At 48.7% G+C, this 19,386-nt stretch overlaps 7 protein-coding genes across 7 annotated transcripts; 4 read left to right on the top strand and 3 right to left on the bottom strand.

The window, feature by feature from the left end:
• Positions 1-65: 65 nt before the first annotated feature.
• On the bottom strand, positions 66-2,276 carry FSST1_009616 (biotin--[acetyl-CoA-carboxylase] ligase BPL1; the record flags this gene model as incomplete). The annotated part of the gene is made up of 5 exons (XM_083226606.1): positions 66-556; positions 602-873; positions 924-1,499; positions 1,550-2,183; positions 2,240-2,276. 5 exons carry the CDS (start codon positions 2,274-2,276, stop codon positions 66-68), a joined length of 2,010 nt encoding a protein of 669 aa, XP_083085577.1.
• A 181-nt stretch (positions 2,277-2,457) lies between these two features.
• Positions 2,458-2,980, top strand: FSST1_009617 (uncharacterized protein; the record flags this gene model as incomplete). Its single annotated transcript, XM_083226607.1, has 4 exons — positions 2,458-2,525; positions 2,582-2,613; positions 2,758-2,822; positions 2,912-2,980. The coding sequence occupies 4 exons, from the start codon at positions 2,458-2,460 to the stop codon at positions 2,978-2,980; spliced, it is 234 nt and encodes a 77-aa protein (XP_083085578.1).
• Positions 2,981-3,242: 262 nt separating this feature from the next.
• On the top strand, positions 3,243-4,223 carry FSST1_009618 (mitochondrial genome maintenance MGM101-domain-containing protein; the record flags this gene model as incomplete). Its single annotated transcript, XM_083226608.1, has 2 exons — positions 3,243-3,901; positions 3,956-4,223. 2 exons carry the CDS (start codon positions 3,243-3,245, stop codon positions 4,221-4,223), a joined length of 927 nt encoding a protein of 308 aa, XP_083085579.1.
• A 350-nt stretch (positions 4,224-4,573) lies between these two features.
• On the bottom strand, positions 4,574-5,777 carry FSST1_009619 (TB2/DP1, HVA22 family-domain-containing protein; the record flags this gene model as incomplete). The annotated part of the gene is made up of 3 exons (XM_083226609.1): positions 4,574-5,468; positions 5,519-5,668; positions 5,749-5,777. The coding sequence occupies 3 exons, from the start codon at positions 5,775-5,777 to the stop codon at positions 4,574-4,576; spliced, it is 1,074 nt and encodes a 357-aa protein (XP_083085580.1).
• Positions 5,778-7,409: 1,632 nt separating this feature from the next.
• FSST1_009620 (RTA1 like protein-domain-containing protein) lies at positions 7,410-8,480 on the top strand (the record flags this gene model as incomplete). Its single annotated transcript, XM_083226610.1, has 4 exons — positions 7,410-7,716; positions 7,766-7,826; positions 7,900-8,313; positions 8,366-8,480. 4 exons carry the CDS (start codon positions 7,410-7,412, stop codon positions 8,478-8,480), a joined length of 897 nt encoding a protein of 298 aa, XP_083085581.1.
• Positions 8,481-10,752: 2,272 nt separating this feature from the next.
• FSST1_009621 (uncharacterized protein) lies at positions 10,753-11,088 on the bottom strand (the record flags this gene model as incomplete). The annotated part of the gene is made up of 2 exons (XM_083226612.1): positions 10,753-10,967; positions 11,028-11,088. 2 exons carry the CDS (start codon positions 11,086-11,088, stop codon positions 10,753-10,755), a joined length of 276 nt encoding a protein of 91 aa, XP_083085582.1.
• Positions 11,089-15,229: 4,141 nt separating this feature from the next.
• On the top strand, positions 15,230-18,613 carry FSST1_009622 (uncharacterized protein; the record flags this gene model as incomplete). Its single annotated transcript, XM_083226613.1, has 1 exon — positions 15,230-18,613. One exon carries the CDS (start codon positions 15,230-15,232, stop codon positions 18,611-18,613), a length of 3,384 nt encoding a protein of 1,127 aa, XP_083085583.1.
• Positions 18,614-19,386: the final 773 nt, after the last annotated feature.

Consider the following 19,386-nt stretch of genomic DNA (forward strand, 5'->3'; position numbering starts at 1 on the left):
CCCAGTGCAGCGAAGTCGTCATGGTACAAATATTTATAGGAGTTCTAAGTTGCGGTCTATTGACTTTAAGTCTTCCTCCTAACCAACCCCTTCCAGAAATCAAAGCTATTCTCATCACTCTGCAACGCCCAAGTCTTCCCTATCGCCCTCCCACTAGAATCTATCTCTTCCACCTTCAACATTCCCCAATCACGGGTGATTCCCAACACACGCGCCTTCACACCACCCTCAGCCTCAAGACTGACTTCTTGTCTCGTATGCAGCCAGTGGCGGTAATATCGTGTCTCAAGACCGCTTGAGAAACCTTCGCGGAGGAACTGAGCATAGATAGCTTCTATGCGCGTGAGGACACGGGCTAGAAGGGTTTCGATATGAAGTTCTGGGGCACCCGCGGGGACGAGGTCGGAGATGGACATTGTGGGACGGGAGTTTAGAGTATTGAGACCAATACCCAAGATGATTTGGTACTTTCCGTCAAAGTAGACGCACTGGGAGAGCATACCGCCGACCTTGGAATAGTGTGGTTTCTCTTGTGACCGTGTAGGATCAAGCGCATCTAAGAATGTTAGTTTAACGTATAACACCTAGCAGGGTGACTTACAAATATCGTTGGGCCACTTTATCTTGATGGGAATTTTATCGTAGCCGCGGTCATAAGACTGGACAGCTTCCACGATGGCGATAGATGCGATGTACTGGATAAACACAATAGGATGGCTCACTGAGAGATAGGCTGGGTGGTTGATGACAGTTGAGAAGATCAGCATGCCTGGAGGCGCAATCCAGACGTTGGAACCGCGACCTCGACCGGCGACTTGAGTCGTGGCCGAGACGGTAAACCCGCTTGGAAGTTTCGGCATGAGTTTTGGGTTTCTGATACACGTTAGAGGTGAGTCTCAAATAAGTGCAAGATGTTGTCATACTTCTCTAGCATGGTGTTTGTGCTAGTCACCACTTCACCATACATGAGTAGATCACCCCAGGCTCTAGCCGTCGGCTCAATTTGTCGATATCGCTTTAGACTTGAGAAGAATAGACCATGGTTAAAGTGCGGTGTAAGCTTGGGATGAGGAAGTCCCTTTTCATGAGGGATGATCTTCTTGGTGATCTTGCTGTAGTCGATACTGCCATTCTCCGAGATACTGGCTTCATTTGTCTCAGGTAGAGATTGTTGAAGACCTTCAAGATTCCAGATCGTCTCTTCATTCTGGATATGAAAGCTATCCGTCTCTGCTCGGATCCACTCCTCGCCATCCTCTTTGTTGATAATGTCACTCCAGTCGGATAGTAACTCGGATACACCCATGTCGGAAATGGAGGAGAGGTGAAGTCTGGATAGAGATGGTACTCCGTTGTCGTGGGAGCTGACTTCAAGACCGAGCTTTGTTAGACAGCCTTTCAGGAAAGCAGCTCTGTCTTTGTCGGCGGCTGCTAGTTGATCAACTAGCTCATCGTAGTCTGGAAGACTTGGCTGGGGGTTCAAGTTGACTGCAGCAAACCTAGAAAGCGTTAGAAACCGAGTAAGAAATGTATGATAGAGGGGTAATACTCTGGGTGAGGTCCAGTAAGTAAGGCTTTGCCATCGCCAACCGTGCAGAGAACAACAGCCGCTTTGCCATCGCCACAGTCAACATCGATATCCTCATCATAGGTAGCCAGCACCTCAACCTTCCTATCCTTGACCGAAGCAGCATCAACAAACACACCACCTCCGTTGTAATAGGAGATAATCTCAGAAGCCACGTCTTGTTCAAAAGCATCCTTTGGCACACTCAATCGCACCGCCCTGGCTCCCCTTTCGCTCTTGTACTCAAAGCCCTTGAAAGCACCACCTCGACAAGTCCCCGGGAAGAAACCCAGCTCTCTCCTCCCGATAACTTCCATAGGCTTGTTACCAACTTCGAATTCACATCTCTGGGTTCCGTAATAACCACCTGCGCAGAAGCCCAGGTACGAGCCACCTCGACGGACATAATCGCCGATACGACGGTTCCCCTCACCATTCAGGGCCTGACAGTAGCCAAGATCGCCGCCACCGGGAAAGACGAGGAGAGCACATGTCGCCTGCCAGGGTTCCTTGAGGATAATGGTCTCGGTGATGGGGATGACAGCATAGTTTGGACCGAGAAGACGACGAAGGGACCAGATACAATGCTTGACTGACTCGACGGTTGTACCGAGGCCTTGAGTGAGTCAGTGAGGGGTATTCATAGTTGATACTAATGATAAGAAGTCGAACCTGTGTAGACAAGCACATTCAGTTTAGCCGGGGCCATGATGTGAGTTTTGCGGGTTTCGGATGTATTTTTGTTGTAAGTTGTCACTTGACTTTTGCTGAGATGAGAATCGCCTCAACCAAAATCTCCGCCTTAGAGCCACCTTTTTCTTATACTTGACACAACACAAAACGATCAATCTCAACTTCCACCTTCTTTTGGTTAAACACGACAATAGAAAATGAGTAAAGAAGAGAGTAACGCGCAACAAAGCGCAAATGCCGAAGACGATGATGAGCCAGATGAGTGGTGAGTTTTATTCTTTTCCCCGAAAGCCGAGGCCTTTGCTAACCGCTCGATTGAAGGGACAAGCGGATTTTCAGCACCGGATGTGCAGGTTAGTTCAATTGCATATCAGAGAGCGAAAAGAAGAGTCAAAATATAGTCACGGTTCAAGACAGTGACTATCTAGACTCTTGTCTTGTCTCGTCTCTGTTTTGTTGGGGAATTAAATCGCTAATGTTGACTGACTTTGACTTAGATGAGAATGCGAAAATGACGGATTGCTATTTCGAAAAGAAGGATTGGCGCGCATGCACAGCGGAAGTAAGTCTCTCCAATAATAATTTGTTATTTTATTCAATTCAATTCATATCGGATGTCTCTTTATGGTGGCTGTTCTGACAATATTGTAGATGGAGGCATTCAAACAGTGCTGGAAAGCTCACAACAACGATGAACGCACATCCACAAAGGACAACTAAAATACTATGAATTGAGCTGTGGTATTATGTCATACTCTGTATAATTACTGTATCAACATGTATTTTGAAAACTTAGACTCTCACTCTTCTCATCATCGTCAATAAAGACATCATGACTCTTCGCATCTATCGTCACACTGTCTCCACTCGCCGGACAATCTATCCACCCGTCGTATCTCAAATTAGGTAGTTATTCACAAGAGCTTCATTCCTAGCTCCCACCAAGCTACTCCAAAACCCATCACAACACCACAATCCCACAATGTTTGCCTCTCGTAGAGCATTCTTCGTCGCCAGAAGGCAAATCCCTCTTACCTCCAATCGCTCAATCGCCCCCGCTCTACGATCCTACTCCGTCGACGCAGATGTTACCCTGCAAAACCCTTCTCAGGATGTCACAGAAGTGGACCAAGAAGATGTCATCACAAAACCAAAATACGCACGCTCTACCACTACCGCCGCCAAACCAGCGACTGCCACAAAGCCAGCTTCCGTAAGAGCTACCGCCGCCAAGCCTACTGCTCCCGCTGCTACCAGAACAGCTACGACGACGAGCTTTCCTCCCAGATCCGCTAGCAAGCTTGCGAACTTCCACACTCCTGTTTCCACATCCAAGAGCACATTGAGCGAGTCTAGCGAGACGGATGTCGAGAGCACACATGATATTAATTGGGAGACGAGCTGGTTCGGTCTCGGAGTCAAGCCTGTCACTCTTGAGCAGAGCGAGGTTCTGTCGAGACCCATTGATGTGGAGGATGTTGAGGTTAAGCCTGATGGAATTGTCTATTTGCCCGAAGTCAAGTACCGAAGACGCTTGAACGAAGCTTTTGGACCTATGGGATGGGGTATGGTTCATCGTGGGGACGTTGTCGTGGGACAGAATATCGTCACACGAGAGTATGCCCTCATTGTTAACGGCCGGTACGTCCAGCATTCCCACACAATCTAGAATATGGACTAACTAACGAGCAACAGAATCGTCTCTCAATCTCAAGGTGTAAACAACTTTTTTAGCCCCGAGGGTGTCCCCGCCGCTATCGAAGGTGCCAAGTCCAACGCTCTAATGCGTTGCTGCAAGGATCTCGGTATCGCCTCCGAACTTTGGGATCCCGTCTTTATTCGCTGGTTCCGAAAGAACTTTATGGAGGAGCGCTGGGTTGAGCACGCGACTACCAAGAAGAAGAGGACATTCTGGTACAAGAAGGGTCTTGCTGAGGCAGTGTACCCTTACAAGCTTGTCTAAGCATCTTTATCAAATCTCCCCTTGTACCTACACTCTTGCGTTTCGATTTAGAAGGTAAAATATGATGTACGATATGGTTATGTATGGCTTGGCAGCGGAAGTGCCAAATAAATACGGCGTGGGCGAATGGAGCAATACTGTAATGACTCAAAGGAAATGAATGGGCCAGATGGAGGTCTGGGTCAAGAAGCATGGGGATATGTACACCAAACTTGTCGTCTATAGATATACATATCCATGGATGAAAAAGTTATTCTCCCTGAATATCACCAGAGGCCCATATCAAGAAGAAAACACTACGTCTACTGAGACCCAAACTCCTTCAAAACCCACTTTCCAGAACGGAGTTTCTACCTTTCTCTTCCAGATGAGCTTGCGCCTCCTTGTGCGGCATCACCACCCCAGCTCCAAGGAACCCACGAGCCTGATGTAGTCCTAGTACCAGCTCCCACGTTTCTCCGACGTGCCTGGCGGTCGTCATCCGAGCTAGTATCAGCGTCAATCCTCTCAAAATCCGTCTCGCTGCGACTCTTGCTGATGCCACTCCACCCACTCAGTCCACTAGGCGGTCGTTGGGTAGGTTCTTCGTCATCGTTGTTGGCATTGCTATCGTAGCCTCCATACGCCATGGGATCACGGCGAGGGCCTGTGTTTGCTTGAGCGCGCTGGGCGTCGGAGCGAAGATCCTGCGCTTCGCGATCGAGTGCCGAAAGAAGAACGTTTAGACGGTCGCGCTGGGTGGAAATAAAGTCCATCCTGGCTCCAGACTCGCGCAGATGCGGGGGAATCAACGCCTGGGGGTTGGTAGGTTCTCCACCCACTGTCCTGGTACCGGCTGACTGAGCACCCGCATTGGTAGCAGCTGCTACAGCGCTGGAAAGCAGACTGTAGAAGTCGGTACCTGTACTGCCGTTGTTGTTGGCGGCCCATCGCGCGGATGGGACGTTGAAGCGCGAGAGAAGCGACTGCGTGTAACCCTGGTTTGTCTCGGGAGGAGGCGACTCGGGTTCGGAGGGTGGCAGGCCGAGGACCTTGATTTTGAACTGCTCGATGGCGAGCTTGAGGTATGATATTCCGGCAGCAGTCAAGCGCTCATGTGCACTCGCGATGAAGTCGTCAATCTGCGTCTCGTTCTTTTCAAGGTACGGGTGGACGTATTCCTCATACAGGAGTCGGGCGCCTTGCGTTTGGGGGAGGATAAGGTAGAGGAGGAAAAGCAAGCGAAAGTATCCATAGAAGGGAATCCTAGGTGTGTCAGTTTCACAAGATTGATCTTTGGGGACTGTAGGACTAACCATGAAATAATAAACCAGACCCAAGACTCAACGAGGAGACAACAGCTGAGGACAACCCAGTACATCAACCATGGTGTCAACTGGGTAGGATCATGTGTCTTGAGGGCTTTATAAGATGCGAATATGGGAAACAGAAACGAAGCAACAGAACTATTCGAGAGACAGCCAGTGAATTGAATACATTATGGAGAGTCGCGATAATGACGTCTCATGACAAAGCTTAAACTTACGATAAGAGCATAGGAAAAAGGTCAAACATGGCTGCAAACGTCTCGAGGACAAGAAACCCTCGTATGTGAGAAGATAGGTATTCGAGTAGAAGAGAGGGGAGTATGAGACCGACGAAGAGAGTTATTTGTCAGTCAATAGGTGAATACTAAGTTAGATATCAAGTGAGGTAGAGTAGGAGCTGAGATGAAGACGGGGCGGGTGAAGTGGGCGCCGAAACTCCCGTAAGCGGCGGGGGCGGGGCACGTTAGAGAGGAACCCCACTGGAGCTACAGTACAGAATGATTAGAGATGATGATCAGCTGAAGAGAATCCAGGACTCGTGACAAAGTCGAGTGAGTGTTTGTGACTCGAGTATCTTTTTAAATATATGCCCAATAATGAACACGTAACTAACTGTCCATCTGTCATCGTTGTCACTGTTCAATAGGTATCTTACGTCATGACTGCAAGCCTCGAGTCAAGTAAACCTTCAAGACAAGTGTCTGTATATCTGTGGACGACACTGCTTTACCTCTGTAGGCACCAATATTCGTAGAGTATAGTCGCGTGCAAACAGTAGGCACTGTTAAGACGGGCAGAATGTCAAGCCGCAATCATCACTCCCTGACAAGAGAGATTACGCGCAAAGTCAAATGACTCAACCAAGACACCTTGGCAGTACGAAAACAACAGAAACGAGATAAGCAATATAAAACAAAAACGACATGATAAAAAACACAAAAATAGAGTCGAGGTCCGTGGTTTCTTTATCTTATCATATTATTCCGCAGAAACGGAGCCCGAAATTCGTTTTTTACCTCCGGTTCCGCTCCGGGCCAAGCCCGATTCCCGACTTCACTAACACGAAAGACCGAATTTGGAAACGGGGCCCGGAAATATTTAAGATCTTCAACATGGAGATGAGCCTAAAGCACAAAAAGGAGGCTTAGATCTCCATTGAATCCTTCGCTTCGGTCGACCGCGGCTTCATTTATAAGGCTGAATCTGAATATCTAGTGAGCGAGAGAGAGAGCGTGTACGTCAGCTGTCGGTTAGATAGCCCGTGCTCTTAGATAGACAGACAGCCACTTCAAAGACTCTAGAGGGTAGCTACCGTAACCGCCATGTTCGATAAACAATAACTGTTCGTCAATCTACACGTCATATCGTCCCATTTAACCATAATTCCAATACCATCAATCTATCAAATTCCAATAAATAGCAACTTAAACTCAGCCTCATACCCGCGGACGCCCGAACCCGGCTGCAAGACCCACACTGAAAAGTTCGAAACTCTCCGTGTAGGCGATAGCTGAAAGATCTTGCATTTTGGGTATCCACTGCTGTGTCAAAATATAGGGAAAATAACCTGTAAAGAGGCTGATAGCGCTGTTTGACGTATGTATGTGGATTGCTAGCGTCGGGGTTGGGAATCTTGTTCCTTTCCGACGGGTCAACATACAAATCTTGGAAAGCCAATTCTTGATAAGAAGGGCGGATAGCCACTGGATATAAAGTCTATAGAAAAACTATAATATCCATCATTGAACAGTACACAGTACAGCTTTCCTACATCGACCACCGAAGCATATAACAACAAGACTACAAACGATATAGACAACTTCCACCACAAAGCTTAGCAACTAACCTCTGAGCCCCTTTAAACGACACATCCGCAAAAATGAGTGATATGTCAACGCTGCCCAACGGCCTCATCACATTCGGTCCTCAAGTCAACTGTACCCTCGACACATGTCCCCTCGAAGCGAGTATCCTACGATACCAACCCAACATCCCCGCCAATGCCGTCTTCACAGGCGTGTTTGCTCTGTCATTGATCATCCATGCCTTTCAGGGTATCAAGATGAAGACTTGGGGCTTCATGTCGAGTATGATATCTGGATGTGTACTCGAGATCATCGGATACGTTGGCCGTTTCATCATCAACGATAACCCTTTTGACTTTAACGGTTTTCTAATGCAAATTAGTATGTTGTCTTGCTGAGATAGATAGGGGACTGTACTAACACGTTGTAGTCTGCATTACCGTGGCACCCGTCTTTTTCTCTGCAGCCATTTATGTTCTCTTGTCCCAAGTGTAAGCGATATACTCTGGTCCAAACAGCTCAGGGCTGCTTCCTCTTTTGTTATGACCATCTAACACTGTTTAGTATCAACCACGTCGACCCAAGCATCTCCCGAGTCCCTCCCAAGTACTTCTACTGGGTCTTCATTCCCTCCGACATCATCTCCCTCGTCCTCCAAGCCGTTGGCGGTGCTCTCTCATGTGTCGCTTCAACCCACGAAGACGTCAAGACCGGCGAGGACATTTCGCTTGCTGGCCTGATCTTCCAAGTCGTCACCCTTATCTGCTTCTGTACCTTGTTCATCGACTACGTCGTCAGGGCATCCAAGTCATCCGCTCGCAACCGTCTCAACAAGCAAATGATGATATTCCTTGCCTTCCTCTTTCTTTCGACAATCTTTATCCTCATTCGATGCGCTTACCGTATTGCTGAGCTCGGTCAGGGGTACTTCAGTGCTCTCTTCCGAGACGAGGGTCTTTATATCGGTCTTGAATCTTGGTAAGTTTCCATCGTCGGTTGTTGCGAAAGACCACTTACTAACTGTCCCTAGTATGATGTGCATTGCTGTTCTTCTTCTGAATGCCGGCCATCCCGGATATGCTTTCACCCACAGCCAGGGAGATGTGAGAGAGAAGAATCAGGAGCAAGATCAAGACTTGGCTTAACCGTCCATGTCTGGATCTGCTGAGGACCCAGAGCCGTGATTGTTCTTGATGATTGCTCTTTTTGCTTAGTATGTGATGGCTGTGGTCACACAATGGGAATCGTTTGAGAGTTGATCTTTATTTCTTTTGTTTGAAGCGATAGATAGGGTAATTGCAAGGCGTCACGGTGGTTCTTGTTCCTCCTAGAAAAGTTATATATTATTTATAAAACAATACTTACCATATCACAACTGTTATAGAATGCCAATGATATCCACTCTGATTACCGAAGAGTCTTTAACAAGGTCATCCCGTACTCGGATCGGATAGAGCTCAAGTGACTTCACTTATTAACGAGATCCATCCATAACTTAGTAACGAATCGACAACGATTGAAAGGCCGTATCATACGGAGTAAACGGACCACATATGGTCAGACTGAAGCGAATCCGAACAAGACGGCCATTCGCCTCACTGAAGTTCGCTCGGGATCTTGCTGTTCATGTGAACACCGAACCATAACAGGGCCACAATTTGCCGAGCTTCTTGTCATCATATGCTTTTCCACGTGATGAGTCGAGATGTGATAGTTCAATCGATATCTGGATTTGCGTTGAACTCTCATTTGCATGTGCAATGCATATCACAGTATTATATCCGTACCAGACTGTGATTAAAATTGGCCCTCATCAGTCAGCGCACTGGCTCTAAATCATGTGCCGAACCCTATTAGGTTCGCCGTTGCGACAGTGCCGGAGGCCACCGTTTCCCTAGCATAGGCGTAGATGGGAGCACAGCTGCCGTCGATCTCGGCTACGATGATCGGGTGACAGGAACTTGACAGCTGGACCCTGCACTCTTGTCAAAAGTTCGCCGTCGTGAGCTGACACTTAGAGCCAGCAAAAACTGGCGTGTTGTATGTGTCTTCAACCAAGTACCGAAGTCAATGCCAGCGGCATCATTATACTACCCCGTTGCTTCGTGAAGCCTTCGGCAAATCTTCGAATGATGTCAAATTGACAGAGACCCTATATCTTTGGAACCAGACCCAACAACAGGGCGCCGGCCCGTATACCGAATTCGTGTATCTTGTCTTCCAACCTTGTTCTGTTTTGCCTTGTGTCGCGTGTTGAAACAGCTCAAGTTCTCAAACCTTCATCGGAATATTTGCTTCTGTTATCCACCAACCCCGCGTGAGTGGACAATCTTGGAAATGAGACGGAACGATTAACCTTTTGAGTAATTGACGGAGTCGTTCAACACCAGATCCGAGGAAGGTGTGGATCTTGATTAAGAGAATTCACCACCCACCACGTGTCGGCCCTAACCATGAATGGAACTCCATCGCGATGTCAGATGGCCATTGCAGAGTATGGTATGGATGTTTGCTGTTATGCGGAGATTATGGTCGTCTGGTCGTGTTAGTTTGTGCAGGGGTCAGGGGAAAGATGGCCTGGGATCCCAGGTTGGGGTTGGGACAAAAGGAAAGCAGAAACCTATTCAACATGACGCAGATGACCGAGGAGAAGAAATTATAGTGTTGCAGATGACTCGAGGGTCTGTTTGATTCCAGCAATAGACGGCTTCCGGTGTGGCGGAGGGACAACTAGAGTCAATAGACTGGAGTAAATTTCTCAGAAGAAATTAGCTTGTAAGATAGAGAACAATGACGAGTAACTTACGCTGAACAATGTAATTAGTATAAATGAGCTCCGTCAGCCATATTCTAGGATATGTGATGTGTCTGCATGGAAAATTCCATGATCATTCTATAACTACCGCACGGGCGACCAGTACCAGGGTCAACATTAATACCACCGCAACCACCGCAGACGGGATGTAATCGAGTTCCATCAGCAATTAAATCACCACGAGGAATTGGTAAGAGCACGGTAACATAGTGGCAGTCAGCGAGGCTGCAATTGAGGCGCCTAGACGGATAGGGCTCCAAGATTGAATGTCATCATGTCGGTTATTGGCGAGGCGAGCCGGTCCCAGCGAGTTGGGTAAGCAACCGGGGTGTCAGCTCTATTCTTCTCCGAGTGAGGATCATCGTGAAGGAAGAGCCGGTAGCTCGTGAATTGGGATCGCCTAGGCCAATCTGAGTTATCAGTCGTGCCTGAACATTCATCCTCGTGAAAAATCTGGTCTCTTTTGTGGATAGGTTATGGAGACGTTGGGTCGAATTCGGGTAGCGCGTGAGAACTATCTCTGGGTGTCTTCATAGACCAATACCTATCAAAGGGTGGTTAGCTTGAACCGTTTTATGCTGGTAAACCGGCGACTGTGCGCGTCATCGAGCAAGACGGATAAAAGGAAGACCTGGGCTGGTGATTGTCGATGGCGAAATGTAGGGACATTCTCCGCGTGTCAGCAGTCTCTTGTGCGGTTGCAAAGGCAGATCCGATTTGGACGATGTCACCTTTCCAACATGAGGTAAATCCATGTGCGCAGACGCAGGCACCAGGGGATAACCCACATCCTGGAGGGTTGCAACCAAGTGGGAGGCTATAATCGTGAAAGGTTAGCTTCAGGTACCACTCTTTTATTGGCTCGCGGATAACTTACCGTTGCCGCTGACCATGGGATCTTGAACTGAAAGGGGTATTACGGAGTATACATCTGACATGTCGGAGTTAGCGAGCGCTGCCCGCAGAGGAACGCCTTCTATGAAGCCTGAATATAGATTTCCACCGGAAGGTGCAGTACTATGTAGAGTTAGTGCCTGGACTTTGTAGTACCCAAGAATGGAGGTTTCTGCGCTCTCGTTACATGCAGGAGATAAATAACAGAGAGGACCAAGCTATAATAATGACAATCTTATCGTTCAGCTTGATGTCCAAAAATAAACAAAAGCATTGAGAGGCGCCATTTCAAATTCAACCAGTGGCAAATTATACGCCAAATTGCCATTACGTCTTGAGCACGCTCTCAGCAATATGTACGCACAATGTCAGCGGCGCGCGGCAAGGCGCTCGAGGACCAAGAAATGTCTTACAGAGATTGAACCCTTCAAAGCCATTTCCGCTACACGATCTGTGCGGCTTCTTGGTGCTGGATTAGATTGACTTCTTCAAAGCCACGGGTGGAACGCTTCCACCACTTGTCAATGCGGATCATATAACAATTAATGTTCCTGTAAGGTATCCCTTTCAAAGTGACCAAGGTTTATTGTGCTCTGGGCAACCTCGAAATCAAGAGTAAGATTCAGGCGCTTGGAATGTGTATACGTACTGCGCGAGACGCACAAAACAAGCCGTTTTTCTTTTTTACCTTCAAGCATGATCCAAGGTAAGCTGAGGCCAGAGTATAAGGAGACTGAAGATCTGGGAATTAATCCAAGTTGCCTGGAGAAAAAGCAAGAAAACACCGAACCTTCAGTTCTGATTCGTTCAATAGCCAGTTGATCCCCAAGTGTGCAGGGACCAGCAAAGTAAGTTCAAGCCAATGCAACGGTCTATCGCCAGAGTTGCAGAACGGGAACCCCAGCTCCCGGTTGTAATATTTTCAATTCAGGAGAGCTGCCCTTGTTTATTTCTGTCTGAAATATAGTATCGGCAACAACTATCCAAGCCAGTGGCTGTTCTGACTGGTCTGACTATGGACTTTGCCACCCTGTGTTGAGTTGAGGCGACAACAGGGGCTTTGGCACTGGTTCGATCATGAATACTGCGGGCGGTAGGAGGATCTTTGAACAAGTGCTGACAGACGAGCGAATGCCCGACTGCAACACTACCATCGGTATCTGATTTGACACATCAAAGTCTCGTTATGGGTCTGAAATACGAGAAAAAAAAAGAAAAAAACGTAAGACGAAGTAATACCCGATGAAAAGATATGGGCGCTGAGTACTATGTACTTTGAATTTCGAATTTCGCTGGCTAGTTCTGTTAGACACAATGTGAAAGCGTCGCGGTATGTCCTTCAAGCCAGAGATTTGTCTGGCGGGCACTAATAACGGCCTCAACCATTGAAACTCAATTCAAGATTGTCAGGGGCTTTTCTTCCGATTTGGTTTTTTTGAGTTTGCAATGTCCCTAACTCCCACTCGAAATGCGTTTAGACAGCTTTGACGGAGCCTAAGCGTTGTACCCGTCACTACGCTAAGGAACGGATGGTATGAGACGACATTGTGACCAAAGGGCGTTCCTTGCAGTAGCTTCTACAACGGCTGTTCTCGCCGAGTGGAGAAGGTTTCAAGCCCCAAAGCCATCCGCCTGGAAGTGGGAGCCGCTGGCCCCTTATTGCTGTCGGGCCAAGCATGAAGCTGGAGCGACATCCAAGGGCTGATAACATTGCTTCTTTGTTGGAAGCCTCGGATAACGTAGCCAATGGAAACATGGCCGTCGCTTTTTGAAGCATGATAGGGTTGTACTTGAACATTTGCGACGAATCCCTGGTTTTGTAATCGTCAGAGGCAGCTATGAAGGGCTCAAGCAGGATATCTTGAGTATCTGAGTGGATGTCTGTCTTTTCTCTGTAGCTCTGTCCCTTGAGGTGCCGTGTCTCCAGAGCAAACCAAAGGAGGATGTGGCGGACGGGTAGGTAAGACGGCATAGACTTGGCGTTTGCAGTGCGACAAGCACATGGTTTGTGGCGGACTTCTGACGGTGACATGGGATATGTTAAATTGGTACGTCGGACATATGTCGTACCTTGTGCCCATCACACCGAGAGCTGATGAGTAAGTGATATCGTGTCAGCTGCGACGTTTCTTTGGATGCCCATTCCACTGCGGTCACTGACGAGTTGTTCCCCTCTCGCATCTGATCCTTGACGCATAGAAAAGGAGACTTGTGTCCGAGCTCATCGTATGAAGTCAGTCTGACGAAGTCAGTATGCATGCCTGGCTTGTTGAACAAATCATGAAGAATTCCAGAGCTTCAGATGATGCTGCAATTGTGGAATTGGGCGAGGGATTCCATGTTGAAAATCATTGTTTGGTGGAGAGGTCCGAGGAAGTCTTTCCACTGTTCTGGAATCTGAAAAGCTACGGCAGTCCACTGAACAACGCTGAAGGCCCTGTCAAAAATCGGTCGAAAAGCCCAAAGCCTCCAGTTTTCAAGACCTTGGCAGTTACCATTGAGGTCCGGGCTGCCTGTCCGTTCTTTTCTCCCTGTTAAAAAAAAACGGTGGACTTCCACCCCCTGTATCTTATTAAACACACCCCGTTCTGGTACTTGGGGGTTTCCGTCCCCTGTGCAGCTGGTGCTCAACAGCCCGCGAACTGTTCATCCTGTTTTCACCTGCGTACTCGCGTGCGCATGTACCGACCACGGAGCACTTTGACACTCTATTGATCTGATCAGTCTCACTCAGGTTACCCTTGTCAACCATGAGCCATCGTTTCATTAAAGGCTGAAGTACACAAGAAACTCTACTGCTCTATGATACTATAACTGTGAGAAGCTCTCACTTTAGCATATCTGCAACCAGATAGATATATCTCCGCTTAAGTAACTCATCTATCTTGATATACAGCCCGCACATGTTGAATCAATCAACATCATGTAGCGTGCCTAATGCGAACCTACCATAGAATAATACTCGCCTGTTGTATCTCCCGTTACCATTCCTCTTTACGCCTAGTCCCGACTGTCTCCACACCCTCCTTCCTCCCCTGTGCCTGGCACACCCCACCTCTCATCCCTTCCTTCCTTCATCTTTGCCCTGGGGCGCCCTGTCAATCTAATCCCCCCTTCATCGTGGTCACCAATTTCTCATCTTGCCTGTTACCTTAAGAAGAAAAACCTGAGCTTGTTTGCTTTGTTGGTTCCATTGGCTCAAACATCTCTTCCCCAAACGGTTTTCTCTTCCGTTCTTTGACCATTCGCCAACATCATCCATCCATTCTTTCTTTTCCTTCCTTTCGTTACTTTGTTCTCGCTGTACTTCGAATTAATCGCTATTCGAGTCGTGTTGTACCCCGGACTGAACATCAAATCAAATCGCCGGCCAGGAAGTTTTACGTTTGACAATCACTTTCGGACTTCGCACCCGGTGACTACGTCCTCCCTTAAGATCCGCAGACCGAACCAAACCAATCCGAACAGCCTCGAGCATTTAGCGGAAAACTCGCTTGTTTTGCTTCGTTCGTCCTGCTCCCCAAGTCTGAGACAGACTCCTTTCTTTATCTGCCAGACTTGCCTCATTCTTTTCCATTTCTGGACTCAACGCCCGATCTACTCTCGTTTGGTCGACATTCGGTTACCTGCTTTCTCACCTTTTCCACGAAAGTATCTCGTCTGCCGTTGTCCGTCTCCAGCCCGCAACAAACTTTCGCACCGCACAACCACGAAGCTTTTGATCGACGACAAATCGAACGACCAACACATCCGTGCGAAACGGCCGAGTACGAATAATTGTGGCTCCGTGCGACTATCGAGTCAACAGACCCTCAACAGGTTTCGACAACTGCAAGCATATTATCCGTTAGCAGGGCGGTTTTAGCTGGCTTAGAGCCACAGCAGGTACGGATTTGTCCCATTGTTTTGTACTTCGACGGGGTATCTAGTTGTGGTTATAGCCTCTCGCCATTAAATTGGTTGAGAAACGAACTAAACATAATTTGTTCTCCATGAACCCTCGTCTCCAAAACAACATCTCGCATAGAACAGCAGGCTGATTGAAACAGTGTTCGAAGAGAGGTTGGTCATTTGCCAATCTAGTTCGACATCGACGAAGCTGTTGATGGTGATGAACTAAAAGCACGACACATCCCACATCAACAAAACCGAGGCAAAATAACGTTTTACCCTCGGATTTTCACCATGAATCGGTTCAGGACCAAGAAGAAGGGCAAAGATGAGCTTGATGCTCCTCGACCTTCGACCGAGTCCGAGTCTTCCAGCCCCTTCAGAATGTTTGGCAAAAAGAAAGCTCCTGAAGAGGAGCCCAAGAAAGAACTTGATCTTACAACAGCACTCCCCTCGACCGACGATTTCCGAACAAGTCTCTTAATGACCAATCTTTCAGCAAGATTCTCCATGCTGCGGGAGCAAGATGATCCCAATACCAAGCTTGGTAAAGCCAGTGATGATAGTGTTCTATTTCCCAACAGACAATCGAGAATGTTGGACTTCAATTTCGCTGCTGGATTGGGGGACATAGCCGAGGTTGAATCTGTGAAGGCCCCGTTTGCACGCTCATCAACACTATCAAATGATGATGCCTCTTCACTGAACGGAAGCGTTATGGGCCGCTCAAAGCCTATCGAAGGAAACAACCTATTTGGAGGTCGGCAAAAAGTCTACAAAATCGGTGCTGGAGGAAACAAGGGAGCTATGAGTGGCCGTGTACTCTATGGCGATGATGTGGCCCAGTCAGCTTTCCAAAAGTGGCGGCAATCCGAGAAGGACAGGCAGTCATTTGAAGATGTGCAGCAAAGCGAGCCCCTTGAGTCGGAGATCGGAAGACCAGAGTCTCCATCTCAGAATGACTACAATCACAAGAGAGAGACCAACTCAACAACATCTTCCGGCCCATATGCAGCTCGGGACTCGACAGCCGCCACATCTATTAGTTCTTCTCAAAGAGACAGGGAGTCCTTTGCAAACACGTTCCGTACTTCCAGTCCGACTCCCACGGTGGAAAGAACAGTGACACGAACACGCCGACTATACGAGCAAAGCCTGAACCAAGACCAACAAGACCACCAAACATCTGCACTCTCAAGATTCGACACCTTATCGAAGCGGACTATTGGCAGCAGAACACCAGATCTAACGCCTCCTGTTCCATCTCCATCCAGCGCGACGTTTGGGGATCGCTTTATCACTCGTTCAGTATTAGGGAAAGCTAGTGCCCCCAATCTGCGATCTTTCAGCCCCTCATCTGAGTCGGTGAACATGTTCCCCAGCATGGACCAGAAGGCCTTTGGTTCTACACCTCCTCTTAGCCCTCCCATCAGTGAAACTGGTGAAGTCCAGCCCCTCGACAGAAACATGATTCTTGGCAGGAACAGCAGTCAATATGACGAGTCGAGGTATGCACAAAGGCAAGTCCAGATGCAACGAGGCCGAGAAACTCCCACCATGCGGTTCCGTAACGATTCCACCACTTCCTTATCGGGACCTCGTTCTCGTTCTTCCTCTGCTCAACGGCCATCCGCCGAGAAGAATGAATCCGGATCTTACCAGACCGAGCCTACCGTCCAAGAAGAGTCACAGTCGTCAACCTTCTTTAACGATGACGATGAAGATGAGATCCGAAGCCCTGATCTCACCACCCCTCAACTTACTGTTGACAAACCGACGGATAATGATCACCCCGCTTTGAGACACTCTGCGATGCCGACGCCGTTGATCATTAGCGATGGACCTGCGGATGTAGCACCTGCTAAAACAGACGATTTACCCCACGATTCTCCCACACTAGGACCGACATCTGGGGGATTGAGCGGTATGGTAAGGCAACATCTGCGATCAGACAGCAACGCCTCATCGATCTATGGAAGCATGCCTAACGATGCTGATTTGTCCTCCCGATTCCCTCCCGAGAGACCCGATGCCCATGCTTATGAGCCCAAGACAATGGACTCGAATGCTTGGGAGTCAATTGAGAGGGACCTGGCTATGTCGATCGACGGTAGTGTCACCAGCCCTACCAGATCTTCCGGCCTTATGGAAGCGCAAATAATGTCTCTACCCTCGCCTGTACAAGAACCGAAACAAGACACTCGCCCGGAGCAGGAGGATGAGACAGACGATTTTGCTCGCCATCTTGCTGACGGGGCGCGACGTGTCAGGGAGAGACTGACCTCTTTTGTCGAATCCGACAGTGGTGCCACTGTGCCAGACGCTCCGTTGTCTGAGCTACCACCTCCTCCGCGCCCGAACGCGTTGGGCATTCTAAAGTCCAAGCCTAGCATTGGCTCTATGGGTGAGAGAGGTCGAGAGACTGTTAATCCTTCAAAGACGAAGAAGCTACTGGGCCTCCGAGGCTCGTCGCCAGCTTCAGCTAAAGTTTCTCCCACCCGTGATACGTTTGACGACAAAATGACACAATCTCCAGAGGGAATCAACGAGGCCGATACAACGAGAGATCCTGAAGAAAAGGAAGGCATGCACGCAGGGCTCAAGGCTTTCCGCCAAGCCCGCAGAGAACTCCAAAGGATGAAAGAGATTGAAGTTCAGCAACGACGTCAAGGTCCACAGAGCCCCCCTACAGGCAGAGACAGAGCTCAAACTGTTACTTCATCCCGGGCACCATCCCAGGAGCGCAGCAGGCCACCTCCAGTCACCTACAATCGTATGCCAAGCGAGGAAGCCGGAGCCAATGGCGGCTCCCGTGCCGGTTCTCGTGCTGGCTCCCGTTCTGGATCTAGAGCACCTTCTGAGCGTGACCGAAGCGGTTCTGAAGCAAGCAGCGGAGGACGCTCGGGCAGCCGACCACCTCGTCTTAGGGCAGGTTCTAGTGCTCGTGACGATTATCAGGGACCCGTAGGATCCCCCGTTGGAGTTAACGGAAAACCTCGACAGGGCCCTATGATTAGATCGCCTATGATGCCTGGACAAGACATGCGACGATCGCCACACCCTCAACAGCCTTATCCCGGGACTGCATCTCCTGGACGTTTCGGCCGCCCTGACAACAGCCTGCACATTCATCCTGCACATGGATACGATCATGGTCAACCATCACCAATCTCACCGGGTGCCCCATCTCCGAAGGGTCTCCCTGGTCATGGTCCAGGCCCACAAAGACCGTATGGTCCCGGCGGCATGATGCGAAACCGAGACATGTCGGAACCTCTGATCAAATCCCCAGGCTTGCCAATGGGCTATCCTCGACCTGGACTTACTCCCCTCAACGGCGGCGCAGTCTCTACTCCTAACCTTCACGGCAACATGACGGCCCCTCCACTACCTCCTATCAACCCTCGACGCAAGAATACAGGAGCCGCGCTTGGCGATGCTACGATGAACGCCCACCACCTCCCTTCGAGCCCAGGTATTCCGATTGACCAACGCGGCTTTCGAGGTGAAGAACAAGAAGGCGTCGGACACTACCGCCAGAGACTACGCAAAGCCACTAGTGAGGCGAACGTAAACGCTCGAGCGAGATCGATGGTCCCAAACCCTGCACCACCAATGGTTCCCCCGCCTATGCCTCCTAGCACGAGCAGCAACGCGCTTCCCGGTGGCATGATTTAACGGTCGAAACACACCACTACTAAAACCTTTGATTCTTTTAATTCATATTCTGCCCACAACGATGGGTTCACGACGAAGATACCTTACGGCCCCTTTCCTTTTCTACTTTTCTTTTCACCTTAAATTTAATCCTGGCGCCTCCAGGTACGCAGCAAAATGCTGAACCATGGAGCCTTCGACATTTACGTGTATTTTGAGGGTAAAGACTTTTTGTCACCCGTGCGTTTCGGTTTGGTAGGGACTTTTAACTAGATGTTGGACGGATAGTGTGAATCTAGTCTTCAGGCGCAATTGGGAGCATGGCTGGTCAGAGAATCAAGCAGGCCTTTGATTCATGAAACTGGCGCCAGGGCAGGTGCGAAGGGAAACCATGTCTGGAAGCAGAATGAAAAGGAATAAGCGGGCATGCATTCAACAGGCTGGGAGAGGTGTTTGGTTTTTGTACGTATAGGATTGGAAGCTGGCAGCCAAAAGGCGCAATGAGAATACCAAGTCAATTGACAGCATATTGAAACATGAAGAGCTTCCGGGATTAAGAATGTGATATGTGATATGTGATACTGTAGATTGATCTCTGATGGCGTAGCGATGGTAAACGAGAAGAGATGGTGATGTTCATGCCTGCTCTTGTCGACCTGATAGTTGTTGCGGGTTTTGTAGTTTAATATTCGCTGACCAACTCAGCATTATTGAACAACATTGTCTTGATTGTAGCCACAGAATATATTCACAGTGGACGTAGTGACTATGTCAGTCTCGTAACAAAGACAGGT

Source organism: Fusarium sambucinum, chromosome II, assembly GCF_050947815.1.
Source record: "Fusarium sambucinum isolate potato_lamoka chromosome II, whole genome shotgun sequence".
NCBI classification, from domain to species: domain Eukaryota; kingdom Fungi; phylum Ascomycota; class Sordariomycetes; order Hypocreales; family Nectriaceae; genus Fusarium; species Fusarium sambucinum.